General features: G+C 48.1%; 1 protein-coding gene across 2 annotated transcripts; it reads right to left on the bottom strand.

Moving 5' to 3' along the window:
• Positions 1-218: 218 nt before the first annotated feature.
• On the bottom strand, positions 219-8,863 carry KLHL38 (kelch like family member 38). 2 transcript variants are annotated; one of them, XM_046642554.1, is made up of 4 exons: positions 8,024-8,863; positions 5,989-7,345; positions 1,833-1,938; positions 219-648 (listed from the first exon to the last, which is right to left on the bottom strand). In XM_046642554.1, the coding sequence occupies exons 2-4, from the start codon at positions 7,342-7,344 to the stop codon at positions 359-361; spliced, it is 1,752 nt and encodes a 583-aa protein (XP_046498510.1). In that variant the 5' UTR covers position 7,345; positions 8,024-8,863; the 3' UTR covers positions 219-358. The 2 variants fall into 2 exon arrangements, with proteins under 2 accessions (XP_046498510.1, XP_046498509.1); XM_046642553.1 differs by having other exon boundaries at positions 5,989-7,583; positions 8,024-8,860.
• Positions 8,864-13,290: the final 4,427 nt, after the last annotated feature.

Below are 13,290 nucleotides of genomic sequence, written 5' to 3'. Positions count from 1 at the left end.
GCATCATTTTTTACGGTTAACATAAGAATAGTGGTAAAATTCTCTCCTGCAGACGCAAAGCTGGAGAATGTGAATCTGAGTTTATCGGTTGCCATTGTCCTTACATCATGTGGATAAAGAAGCTTGTTTGTAGAATGAAGCCTAATAGAAATGAGGTAGAGAAGGAGGGAGGGGGAGAGAGAGAGAAGAAGAGAGAGAAAGAGAGGCAAAGAGAGTTCTGCCAACAATATGCCTGGTTCCAGGCCTTTTCAGTCCTGTGAGCAATCCCTGCACCCTTTTAGGGTTAAGCTTTTTGGAGTTGGGTTCTGTCTCTTGCCACAAGAGCATCTTGACTAAGACAGACAGTTTCTCGTCGACCTCATGGAAAGGGGGAAGTATAGGGTATGCACTGGAGGGTGAGGCAGGCATGGTCAAAGAGTTTGTGAGGCAGCTGTCCCTGGGACGTCCAGGTGTCCGTCTGGGGGTCGTAGCAGTCAAAGGAGGCCGAGTCCTCGATGTTGCAGTCCGTGGTCAGCCGCCGCCCGCCCGTCACATACAGCTTGTTCCCCATCACTGTGGCCCCATGGTGCATCCTCCGGTCTCTCATGTCTGCACACTTGACAAATTTGTTGGACTGAGGGTCGTAAGCAAGAATCCTCCTTGTGTAACCTGAAAAACAAATGGCATATCGACAAGGTCAGCCTTGCTCATCTGGGACTAGAGGTCAGCAGTCCTGGCACGTGTCTGCTTTCTGCCGTTGCCTAACCCTGAGGCTGGACTGAATTAAACGGTAGAAAGTTTCGGGCACCTGCCCAAGGTCTAGGATGTGGCAGAGCTGAGGTGTGGACCCAGATCTGTCTGACTCTGGCCCCTGCATTTTTTTTTTTTTTTAAAATGCATGCCTACCATGAGTCACTTTGAATGTTGTTTTAAAGATTTTATTTTTTTCCCTTTTTCTCCCCAAAGCCCCCTGGTACATAGTTGTATATTCTTCGTTGTGGGTCCTTCTAGTTGTGGCATGTGGGACGCCGCCTCAGCGTGGCTTGGATGAGCAGTGTCATGTCTGCGCCCAGGATTCGAACCAACGAAACACTGGGCCACCTGCAGCGGAGCGCGCGAACCTAACCGCTCGGCCACGGGGCCAGCCCCTGGCCCCTGCATTTTTAACCCCAAGTTAAGGCGGCATGTAAGCCATTCTTAGCTTGGGAGCAGCCTCCTGACTCTGGCGGCTTTCTCAGCCTCACTGGCTTTCTCATTTCTCTCTTATGCCCAGCCAGGAGCTACAACAATCAAAGGAGCCTTTGGGAACTCAGAAATGGGTCTCCCAATAGCCCTGTCTGGTGGGTTCCTAAAGGAGCCCCATTTTACAGATGAGAAAACTGAGGCACCAAGAGATTAATAACTTCCTTGAGAGTATACAGCCAGTTAGTGGCAGAGTCAGAATTTGAACCCAGGTCTATCTGACCCCGAAACCAGTCCTCTTAACCGTGACGCTATACTGCCATTATAGAGAGATGATCCCTTAGAAGCCAATATTATTAACAATAGCAAATGTTTTTTGAGTATTTGCCCCGTGTCTGGGATGGCGCTAAGTGGTTTAGATAACTGAGCGCATCTTATTATCACAGAAACTCTGTGAAATAGGTATTATTTCATTCCTCGTTTGCTGATAAAGACGGGGAGAAACTTCTGGATGAGGAAAGAACTTTGTCAAGTCGTCCACACTCCCCTAGTTGGATGGACGTGCTTTTAAATAAACTGTCTTGTAGAACAACGTTGGTCTATTAGTGACCCTTTTTCCATGAGAGATGCCAAGTTTGTGTCCAGCCTCACGACTCTCTGTTCAAACTCACCTCCCACGATGACAATCCGCTCCCCGAGCAGCACGGCGGGGGCGCACACGTTCTTGATCATTCTCGTCTCCATCTTGAACCACGTGTTTCTGGAAATGTGATAAACCTGAGGGAGAAATACAATCATGGCACTGCATTTTAAAGTGATATATTTAAAAAAAAATAGAAGTAGTAACTAAGAGGGTGAAATAGGAGTGATTTCTTTTCACTTTTTTCCAGTTTTTAAAATGTAGGTATATTACTATCAGTAGACAAAACATAATTAAATAACAGAAAGAGTATGACTAGAAATTGGTCTTTATGTGACTGTCTGAGATCAGTGGCTGTGTTTCTGTCAAATGGACCAAAAGTTACACATTTGTAGTATGTGTTTGCTTACCTTACTTGGAACATTTTTTAGTTTTAATGAGAAATGGAGCAACTTGAGGAGTCATAAAATCAATAATTTTTCAATCAATCATTTTTATTTTTGGCTCATGTTTAAATTTCTAAATGTTCCAGTGTATCCAAGAGGGTCTTAGAGACGACAGTAAATTTGGGGCTGAGGAAGGCTTTTGGACAGTTCATGTCTGAGAGTCATGAGAATTATAGAAAAAAGGAAGCACGAGAAAGGAAGAATGAGCAAAGAGGTCGGGGCAGGGCTCCTTGGCCGTGCTCTGAAACAGACCAGGTCGTGACTCCTAGAACATGTTCTTCTGTTTATTTCCTCAAAGTTCACACATCAAATGTAAATGAGTTCATTACTGGCAAAATTTAACACAAGAGAGGTAGGATGGACTTCATATAGGAAAAGAAGGGACAAAAACATTCATTTACAGAAGCAAATGGTGCAGTATTCTTCACTGGAAATTCTTTCTGGATAAAATATAATTGCCACCATATTAAAGGCCTTATTTTTGATCATTTGACCAGATTTGATCTTCACAACCTTGCTATGAAGTAGATACCATTACTTCCCCTAATTTTTCTGGTTAGACCACTGAGGCTCAGAGAGGTTAAATGACATGCCCAAGGTCACACAGCTAGAGTAAGTGGGAGAGCTGGTCTTGTTGAGTGAGCCCAGAGTCTGTGTTCTTGACCGTCACCTTTGCGGCACTGCTTGGGGCTGTATAGGTGTGGCTTTTCTCAATGGAGGCTTTTGAGACTGGAGACCTCTTGAGGTCTGTGTCTGTCATTTAAGTCAGTGAAGCAGGGAGGACGCCAAGTGCTAGAGACAAGGTCAAGCACGTGGTTTCATCTGAAAACATGTAGGTGACACTCTTCGGAAAATGAGATCCTTGGAGGAAAAGCAAACACCGGTTGCATTTTCCTTGAGTGAGTAATTGTCTCCTGGCCTTCTGTTCTCTGTCAGCTTTGGGTATGGTTTCAAAAATAGATTAAACATTTGCTCACAATCCTCATAATACCCCCAGAGAGGCTGGGGCAAGGAAAACAAAGGATGGTCTTTGACCAGTGGAGGAAGTGATACTTTGTTACGGTAAAGATTTTGCTTAATGTGGTCTAGCAATAGAGGTAGAAAGAAGGGACGTGGAAAGGTACACGTAGACACACAATTTGCACAGTAACCCCGCTGCAGTCTAGGTCTTAAAAGAATGTGTGCATGCGGATGAACCACCCTATGCGGAAAACAACCTATGCCTGAAAATCCAACCTACCCCATCAAGTAACCCCAAAGAACTCATCTTAAACTATATCTGAATGAGCAAAATTTCCATTTTGAAGTTAATGCTCAGTAGATAAGAAAAGCTTCCAAATGAATGCTTTTCCCCTTCTCATCCCCACAGTGTAAAAGGATCGCTTACATGTTCGTGGGGGTTTTTTTTGGCTTGGCAAAGGTCTTGTTTGATTATACTATGCATTCTTGATATGCCAGCTTAAAAGCTTTTTTGAGCTTTGCATTTATTCTTAGGAAGTCGGTAACAATTTTGCAATGTGAAATCATCAACAGGCTTGTTGACTTTATTTTGAAAAATAGTTTTAAAAAGAGGGAGGGGCTCTAGCTTTTTGTAGAAGCACTTTATTACGTCTGTATTATGTGGCCAGAACTTGGAGGGGAGCAGAACCCGTCTCTCTGGGCTCAAAGAAATGAGAGGGATTCGGAATGGACTGAGAACCTGCCTGGATAGTCAGGGAGGAGCCAAAACACAGGCTGAAGGAGGGAAGGCAAGAAAAAAACAAGAAGAGGATTAAATAGGAGTTCATCACTTTTCTCCGTCTCTACTGGCACCCACTCAGCCCGGGCCACCATCCTTCCTCTCCTGGACCTCTGGAAGGGTCCCCCAACATTCCTCCCTGTGTTCTCTCAGGCCCCCTCCGATCTTTCCTCCACAAAGGATCCAGAGGAAACTTCTAAAAATTCAAATTTGGTTACTTTACCCACCCTGTTACTCTCAGGGTACTACTCCAATTCGTTGGCAAGCCCTAGAAGGCCCTGCCAGATCAGTCTCAACTCCACACACACCCATCCTTCAAGAATGTTCCAGAATGTTCTATAAAGGGGCTCAAGCGCAGCAGTCTGGGTGGAAAGGGTTGCTCAGGGTAGCTTGGGAAGGGGGCTGATGGAGATTATGTGTGGACTAACGACCCCCCAACCCCAGCCTTGGCACACCACCTTTCTCCACCTTGCTCTGTATTGCAACTACATTGTCATGCTTTCAGTTCCTCCAGTTAACGAGCTGTGCCCCTTTCTGCTTCAGGGCCTTTGTACCAGCTGTTCTCTTGCTCAAGAACCCCACTTCTCCCTCAACAGATGACTTTGACTCCTGCTTCAGAAGGCAGAGTCACCTGCTCGGAGAAGCTTCCTGCCCCCACCTCTGTCCCTGTCAAATCCTTCCATCCACCCTTTCATGACTTTCCCCCCTCTTTTAACCCTCATGCTCCCCTGCCTTCACCTGCCTTCTCTCTCTTCTTGCCTCTCCGCTCGAGTCAGCTTAAACCAACCTCACAGAAGTCCTTCCAAAGTTCCCTGAACTCTCATACCCTCCCTGATGCCCTCTAGGCTGGTTTAGGGCACCCCCTGTCCTCTTAGAGCACCCCCTACTCAGCATCTGAATTGCAATTGCTCCTGGGGGGTGGTGAGTGCAATTTACTACTCATGCCCATGGCCCCCCGGGCCTTCACGGTGGCTGGCACTCAATATAATGCCTATAAAGGAACAAAGCAAATACCAGGGGTCTCCCGGATTATCTTTAAAGACAGGTTCATTACTCAAGTTTCTCATCTCATTAGGTGAACTGCAGAGATTAGAACTTGCATAACGTTGGAAAACACAATATTTTGAAATTTTGGTTTTCATTAACTGCACTTCTCAGAGAGCTTGTTAATAAAATTAGCATCTACCTATCATTTAAGGTAGGGGTTCCCCAAGCTGGCTATGCCTTAGGATCCCCTGAAGACGTTTGTAAACCGTAAATGTCAGGACTCCGCACAAAGAGATCTTGATTCAGCCAATCTGAGGCTCTGCTCCAGAAGATGTGGTAACAGATTGTGGACCAATGTTTGTGCATCTTCCTTTAAGGCCTTACTGATTTGGGTTAGAAGCACCTGCAAAATTCCTATAGGACTTCACTATCTGACATTCAATGTCTTCTAGCTTAAACTTTTAGACATATTATTTTTCTTCTCAAATAAAGATAAACTCTTTGTACACAGGGATTGTATCTGATGTACTTTTGTATATATTAATTTTATACAAAAAGAATTCATAAATGGATAAAATCTGGCTGAAGTTAAAGTTCCTTCCTTCCTTCTTTCTTTTCCTCCTTTTTCCTTCCGCCCCAAATGGCAAGGGTTTGTGTGTATTATATGTATGTGTGTACATATATGTGTGCATGCGTGTGTGTACTGTCATGCGCCGCGTGACAACATTTCAGTCAACAACAAACTGCGTATACGACGGTGGTCCCAAAAGATTAGTACCATATAGCCTAGGTGTGTAGTAGGCTATACCATCTAGGTTTGTGTAAGTACACTCTGTGATGTTCACACAACGCTGAAATTGCTTAACAATGCACTTCTCAGAATGTCTCCTTGTCATTAAGCGATATGAGACTGTATATGTGTGTATGTATGTGTGTTTGTGTGTGTGTGTTTGTGTGTGTGTGTATGTGTGGGTACACACTCATGCACTTACACAGTGGAAGGACCAGCCATTTACCTGGATAAGACGCACAGGGTTCTGCATGATGTCCTCTCCCCCAAAAAGGTAGAGTCTTTGGTCTTTCACAGCGACTGCAGGGTGGAGAACCCCCACTGGCATGCTGGCCATACTCTCCCAGATGTTGCTGATGCTGTCATATCTCTCCATGGAGCTCATGACCTCCTGACCTTCTCCAATGCCCCCGATGGAGAAGATGAAGTTCTTATGGGCAGTGCTCCTGTGGGAGTAGCGGGCCGCCAGCATGGGCTGCCCCAGCCTCCAATGATTGAATTTCAGGGAGAAGATGTAGACGTTGCGACTGAGCACGCTCTTCCCTACGCCAACAGCCATGCCTCCCAGCACATAGACGGTGCTGCAGTGCAAGGTGACTGCTGAGGCCTTGTACAGCCGGGTTGGGAGTTTGGCGAGGCTCTGCCATTGGTCAGTCTGTGGGTTGTATAGCAGAACGTCCCTGGTGGTCTGCTGGTTGTCCTTCCTTCCACCCAAGAGGATGAGGAAATCTTGGTAAGAGTTTCTTGGGGGGACGTGCCACGGAGGTTGGAGGTCTGGGGCACTGCTGGTGCTGTACAAAGAAAACATCTGCCTCTTGGCTATCTCCAGGATGGTCTGGCATGAGGGCGAGGACTGAAGGAGGGCGTCGTTGGCGATGAAGTGGTGGAAGAAGGCCGGGTGGATGTACTGAAGCCTGACCTGCTTGAACAGCTCCTGCATGTATCGTTTACGGGCCTGGAGGTCATGCTTGATCCAAACCATAAGGGCCTCAAACACCTTTTCCTCCTCCCCACACAGCCCATCATCTCCGAGGTAGTCTCGCAGCTCCAAGGCACAGAGCTCCTTCAGGTCAGCCGATGCGGCCACCTCTGGGAAATAGGTCAGGGCCACCTCCCTGGCTTTCTTCTTGAGGGTCTCACAACTTAAGATTTCCGAGAGTCTGATCATGCCCAGGCAGTTGCTGGGGGTCAGCTGGCCCTGGAGGTAGGAGGAGCAGGCCTCAAACAGCTTGGGGTACTGCAGCATGGAGGCCGCCTCCATCAAGGGCAGAACGTTTTCTGCTGTGATGTGCACCTCCCCCGTGTACACATACAGGACCATCCGGTCCAGAGTCGTCGAGTCGATGCCTTTCAGTTGCACTTTGGCCTCTCGGCTCTCTCGGAAGTTGTTGCAGAACATGGCCCTGAAGTAGGGGCTGCTAGAGGCCAGCACGTTGCAGTGGCAGGGGACCTCCCAGGCCCCAGCACAGATGCTCACATCAGTCAGGATCCTGTTTTGTCTTAAGACGTTGAGCTGTCTCAACAAGTCGGAGGAGAAATCGTGGTCTTTGAAGAGCAGCCCATCTGGTGAATCCTGGTCCATCCTACCAAGAGCGGGAGAGGTCCCAAGAGGGAGCACGTGCTGGAGCGTTTGGCTGGGGTGGCTCCAAGACTTAGGACATCTATGCCCATTCACGAAGATGCTTGTGGGTGCCACCAAGAATATCACTTAGAGAAGGTTGTAAAGGGAGGCCACGGATACCCCAGACCTCACAGCGGACCCTTCTCTTTTTGGTTATGATTACTCTCAAAGGTAACAGGCAAACAGCACCTTCAGAGAATCTGAAAAAACAAATTAAAAAAAACCCCCAAAAACCAAGTTGTTGGAAATTACTTGATTGTCAGGGGCTGAAATGTTAGCCTGAAGCAAGATGACAGTCTGTGCATTTGACATGCAGAAGTCTGTGGGCCTTTTTTCCGATTCTCAGAATATCTGTTATTCAGTAAACTCATCTAAGCATCTTTCTGGATGTTAGTCATTCCTGAGGACGTCATTCTGGGGGTGTGGCCCTCTGGTAACTACACAGTTGAGAGATGACAATGGACCTTTGCAATGTTTTTTTTTCCCTTTTTTTTTTTTAAACATGACTTCATGGAGCCTTTTGGGTTTTGTTTTAAAGAAGGAATAAATAGAAAGCAGTGACCAAACCGTAACCTGGACAGGGTTATTGGGCGGCACCTGGCAGCCTACCTGCCGGGGAATTAAACATCAGAGCACTTACCTTGTTTTGCTGCAGCGATGTCCTCCGATGCTCGGCCCGGCTCAGCCCCCTGGGAGTTCCCACCTCTAGCTCCGAGTGAAACCATCAACCCAGGCCGTTTCTTCAGCTGGCGAATGATTTGCCCTGGGGGAGTTCTGGATTTGTTTATGCTGAAGGCACTTTCATAGTTTTCTAGAGCTTTGTGAAAGACCTGCTGGGCAGGGAGACAGTGTATACATTCCAGGGCTAAGAATAGTTGCATATGTACTTTCCACTGTTATGACATGTGACTTTCCAGTTGCCTTTTGCAGCAACTTGAGGGCCTGCAGGGCTGGCGCATGCCCACATGCCTTGTTTCCTTGGCGAGTGTTTACACGGGCATAAATAGATCGGGAGGAACGGCTTCTCTTAGAGAAGACTTTGCTGCCCACTTGGAAACATCCCGAGTCGCTTGTCCTAAAAGTGCCTGGGAATTCTAGATGTCTGTAAATAGGTTGCTGTGACCTGGGGAGAGTCACTGAAGATAGTTCTGGGCAAGTGGAGGCTGGCGGATGGTCACAAGGGAAGCCAGAGCGTGGGCTCAGGGAAGCTGCTCGGTCGGTCTCTAGTTCCCACCTGCCTGGCAGGGTCCTTGCAGAGAGCTGTGACGTCCTCCTCCAGGCTCCGAGGTGACAGACTCTGTGACAAAAGTTGTTGTTAATATTTGTGGAACACCCTGGAGTTTTCAGGTCAAGCCCTTGGTGGGCGCCTTACTCTGTCGGCTTCTGTTTTAAAGTGGCGAGGCCAGTGCTCTCTCATGTCATGCCTGCCTCTCACAGACACGTGCTGGTGGCTCTTCAATTAGGTTTCACGGGTTCATGCTTGCTTTTCAGTTTTACTTTTCCGTTATCTCCTGTCAAGGAGGCCTGGGCTAGAGGTAGGAGGCAAAGCGTGTCGCTCCAGGGTGGGCCAGAGAGAGAAGAAGGGAGGAGGAGGAAGGAGAAAGAGGAGGAGCAAAAAGAAAGAGTGGGAGGAATGCGAGGGAGGGGAGGGAGAGGAAGAGGGAGGGAAAGGAGGAGACGTGATGGTGATGGAGCAGGAGGCAGCCTCCACATGTAAGAACCAGAACTGTGATGGAGGGCAATAGAACCACGAAGATGAGTAAAGAGGACCCTGTCTGTCCCGCCCCTGCGTCCAGGGTGGCCACTCGAGGGTACTAGCAGCAAGTGGCAGGGAAGCCTGGCTTTCTTTCCTCCTCAGGTCTTGCTTGGACTATTACAACAGCCTCCCATACTGGTTTTTTCCCCTTGCTTCTAGTTTCTCTGCTTCCAATACATTCGCCCTCTCACCACCAGAGTAGCCCCAGAGAAGGCGAATCAGAGCCTGCCGGTCCTCTGCATCATGCCCTTCCCTGGCTCCCCATGTCTGCAGGAGAAAGTCCAGACTCTTTAGCGGGAATCAGATTGGCCTCCTGCCCACCTCCAGACCATCTCCTGCCACTTCCCTCCCCCACTGACTTTTTTTATTCTAGCTCCATCAGACCAGTTGCAGATCTTTCTATGTGACCCTGTTGGGGAGGCCGGGCTGGCCTGGCCTTTAGGGTCCCACAAGGCAGGGTGGAAGGAGGAGTGTCTCTCATTCAAGTGGCAGATCCTCGACTGGATCATGTCCAAGAGACCTGAAGGTCAAGGTCAGGCAAGTGTATCCATAACATGTTGCTGGGGCCAGAGGCCTAAAGGCCAGAATTAGGATCAGAAGGCCTGAGCCAAGAGGGTCAGAGACCCATGGAGGTTCAAGCAAGGAGCTGGAGAGCAGAGCTGTTTGTCTCGACATCAGAGCTGGTCACTATTCCTGGGCTTCCGAGCAGTGCCGGAGATACAACAGGCGGGCAGCAAAATTCCTGAAAGGGCCTGAGGGCCCTCTGTTTCGTGCTTCTGTGCCTTTGCACGTGCTCTTCCCTTTTCTGTCTCTTCCATTTTCACAGCCAAACTCCTATTCATCCTTCAAAACTTAGTTTCTAGGTCAGCTTCTCGGAAAGTCTTCCTCGACTCTCTCAGACAATTCATTTCTCACTCCCCTGTCCTGTTTCTGTTTCCTCTCTATATTTCTATCACTACATGCCTCATCCCTCACTGCAATTGTGTTTACTTGTCTGTATCTCTCATTAGAATGGAAGTGTATGGACAGCAAGAACCTTGTCTTAACTCTCCCTCTGTCCCTGGCACCTCACACAGTGCCTGGTACACAGTAGGCAAATTATATATAGTTCCTGAGTTAAGCCATAACCAAATGGAGACTAGGGAAAGAGAAGGAGCTCTGTCGGGTGGGCCTCATGCCCCGCCTGCTGTATAGGCTTATCAGGGCTGCTGTGTACAGCTTGGTGCATGTCCATTAGACAGCGATGCACGTGGCACTCTGGAGAGGCACTGGGTGTCCCTTATTGTAACCAAATCCAATAACATGATGAAGGGAAAAGTAAAATAATTGCTTTATACCACAGAGTAAGAATTAGGGTCAAGGTTGGGAATTGAACTGAGGTCCTCCCAGCTCCAAAGCTAGTGCTTTAGTCCGTGGCCTTGGAGTCAGCACAAGGAAATAATAACTTCCTCATTGCTCCGAAAAGCTTGTATTGTTTGTCTTCCAGCTAGTAAGCAAGCCAAGGGTTTGTTGTGAGGGCAATAAGTAGGCATTTCTGGGCGTGAGCTAACATGGCGCCATCCACTGGCAGGAATCTTGGAGCTTCTCCCACATTCCCTAACTAATTAGACCTTCTGGAATCCAGCCCTGTCAAGTGTTCAAATGAGCCCTGGTGTGTAGAGTCAATGTCTAACCAACTCTAATAAATCCTTTGGATTCTAAAGTTTAGAAAAAGCAGATCCCTTTCCATTGTCCTGGTCTACTAGGAGAATTCTGGCTCTTCTTTAAATGTCGGGGAAAGAAACAAAGAGAGTCGTGGTGTTTAGCTCATAGCAAGAACACACATATAACCCCAAGCCCAGTTACCACCCACTTGTAACGCCAATCAGCTTACTTTCAGTTCATGACTCTATTTGTTTCAGAGAGTCTTACACTTTATGTCTTAACTTTAGCCCTGACTTTCTCTGGAAGATGTTTTAGTTTAGGGTCTGAACATATGGGAACCTAAAATAAATGAGGACAATCAGCTCCTTGTCCTTCCTTGCGATGAAAGTCGGTGTCATTACAAGTCAAGACTCAGGCTTTGAGGGCACCAGCACTTGGGAGAATCTTGACATGTCTTCTCAGCTCCATGTGGCCTTTGGCAAGTAACTTATATTCTTCCAGCCTCAATTTCTCCATCTGTTAAGTGGGGATAACGATCCTCGTCGCAAAGAAATAGTGTATGGGAAGCATCCAGTCAAGTGCCCGGTGTGGTGTAGGTTCACGGTAACTTATGGTTAAAATTATGTTATTACTCTGAAAATAATCTGATCAGATTCCAGTAGGTCTTGGTGCCCAGTTCTCAGCATCTAATTTGGTCTCCTGCTCACTCTAGCTGTTTGCTTTGCTTTGAGCAACTGCCGTGTTCCTCATTATCCACTCAGCCTCCAGTAGTCCTGAATTGCAGTCCAGGCTCTACCATGGCCCAGCTGTGTGTCTTTGGACAAGTCACTTAACCTCTCTGCACTTACTTTCTCACCTGGTCCTGGAGGCGTGGGTCAGATGACCTCTGAGCCTGCCCCTTCCGGCTCACCCTGTGGTTTGTGCCCTGAAGTGGCCAGAGAAGGGGCTGCCGGAGCCTGAGCCTCAGCAACAGGCCCTCCTCAAAGTTCTGCACGTCTCTGGCCTGAAGCCTCTGGACCAGTGGAGCTGCCAGTTGGCGCTCTTTGTTATTTTGCCCTTTTAAGTAAATTCAGAAAGACTTCCATGTCCTCATAGAGGTTTGCGTTGACATTGAAGGGCCTCATCAAGTGGCCCAGTTTCTTTCCTGCCTGGGCGTGCTGGGCCTGGATTCCCATGGAAGGGCAGGCTGGTTCAGGTCAGCAGCAGGTCTGACCACTACAGGCAAGAAAGCCACAAAACGTGCTCCCCCACACACATCCAGTCCCCCTAACCACTCTCCAGACAGGGCGTCACTTTCACACCGACCAGTGACCCACGGCTGTGGAGGTTCTGGGCAGCCGTGTTTCAAGAACAGACAAACCTGTACTTAAGGCCTCGTGGCAGCTCCTCAGTAACTGCGAGGCCATTTTCTGTTGGCATCAGAGTGTCTTCTGTTCCCATAGGCAGCAGGTGCAGGAGAAAAATAAGGAGCAGACAAACAAGGTTTCAGTGACCGGGATCATTAAAAGCTGCAGGAAGGAGCTTACCTGTTGCTATGTGATTTTAAAACTTTTCAGTGTATGTGGGTGCCTGTCTATTGGGGTCTGTATCTGTCTAGCTGGATGTGTTTTTTAATCAGCTTGTGGAAAGCTGAACAAAGACTTTGTACTCCAGACAATGGCCAAAAGGCAGCCTGCTCCTTGATTCAGGGTTGCCGTGGTGACCGTCCTCTGAGAGCTCACAGCCTAATAGGCTCCTTTTACCAGGCCCCGAGTGAAAAGGACGGCTTCCCAACTCTTCCTCCACTCTGCCTAGCCACCAGAAAATATCTTCATAGTTTTTCTCCCTGGGGAGACGAGGGGGAAAAAAAGCATGCAGAGATGACGTCAGGACTGTCAGCAGATTGTTGGTGTATAACCCCGCTGTCTGACCCCCCGTCTCCCCAAAAACTCAAGTCTGACCTCATGCATCATTTATGCCACAGATCAGCTTTCCAGGCTTTAAATCAAATCGGGAATGCATCAAGGATGCATTCTTACTCTCCCGTTTTAGCACTGTGAGTCACAAAGAATAATACACTGCCTTGGCCTCTCTGTTCCCCAGGGCCAGGCACTCCCTGATGGGGAGATAGGAGTTTGGGCAGGAACATCACTCCCTCCAGGCTGCTCAGGCATGGTTGGGCAATTTGCTGCTGTGGTATAAAACGTGATGACCTACAGAGGGAGGTCTGTTGGGAGGATGAGCTTTACTTTGTTAAAAGTAGGATTGATTAGAATCCCTGGGGGAAATGTGAATTGAGCAAGGTAAGGGTGTAATTAATTAAGGGTTCATCCATCTATCCGTCTGTCCATTTATCCATCTACCCTCCCTCCATCCATCCATCCACCATCCATCCATCCATCCATCATCCATCACCCCTCATTCATCCATCCACCCATCTACCCACCCGCCTGTCCATCCATCCATCCATCCATCCATCCATCATTCATCACCCCTCATTCATCCATCCACCCATCCACCCATCCATC

Source organism: Equus quagga, chromosome 16, assembly GCF_021613505.1.
Source record: "Equus quagga isolate Etosha38 chromosome 16, UCLA_HA_Equagga_1.0, whole genome shotgun sequence".
Classification (NCBI taxonomy): Eukaryota; Metazoa; Chordata; class Mammalia; order Perissodactyla; family Equidae; genus Equus; species Equus quagga.
This window is presented reverse-complemented; position numbering and strand designations above follow the sequence as displayed.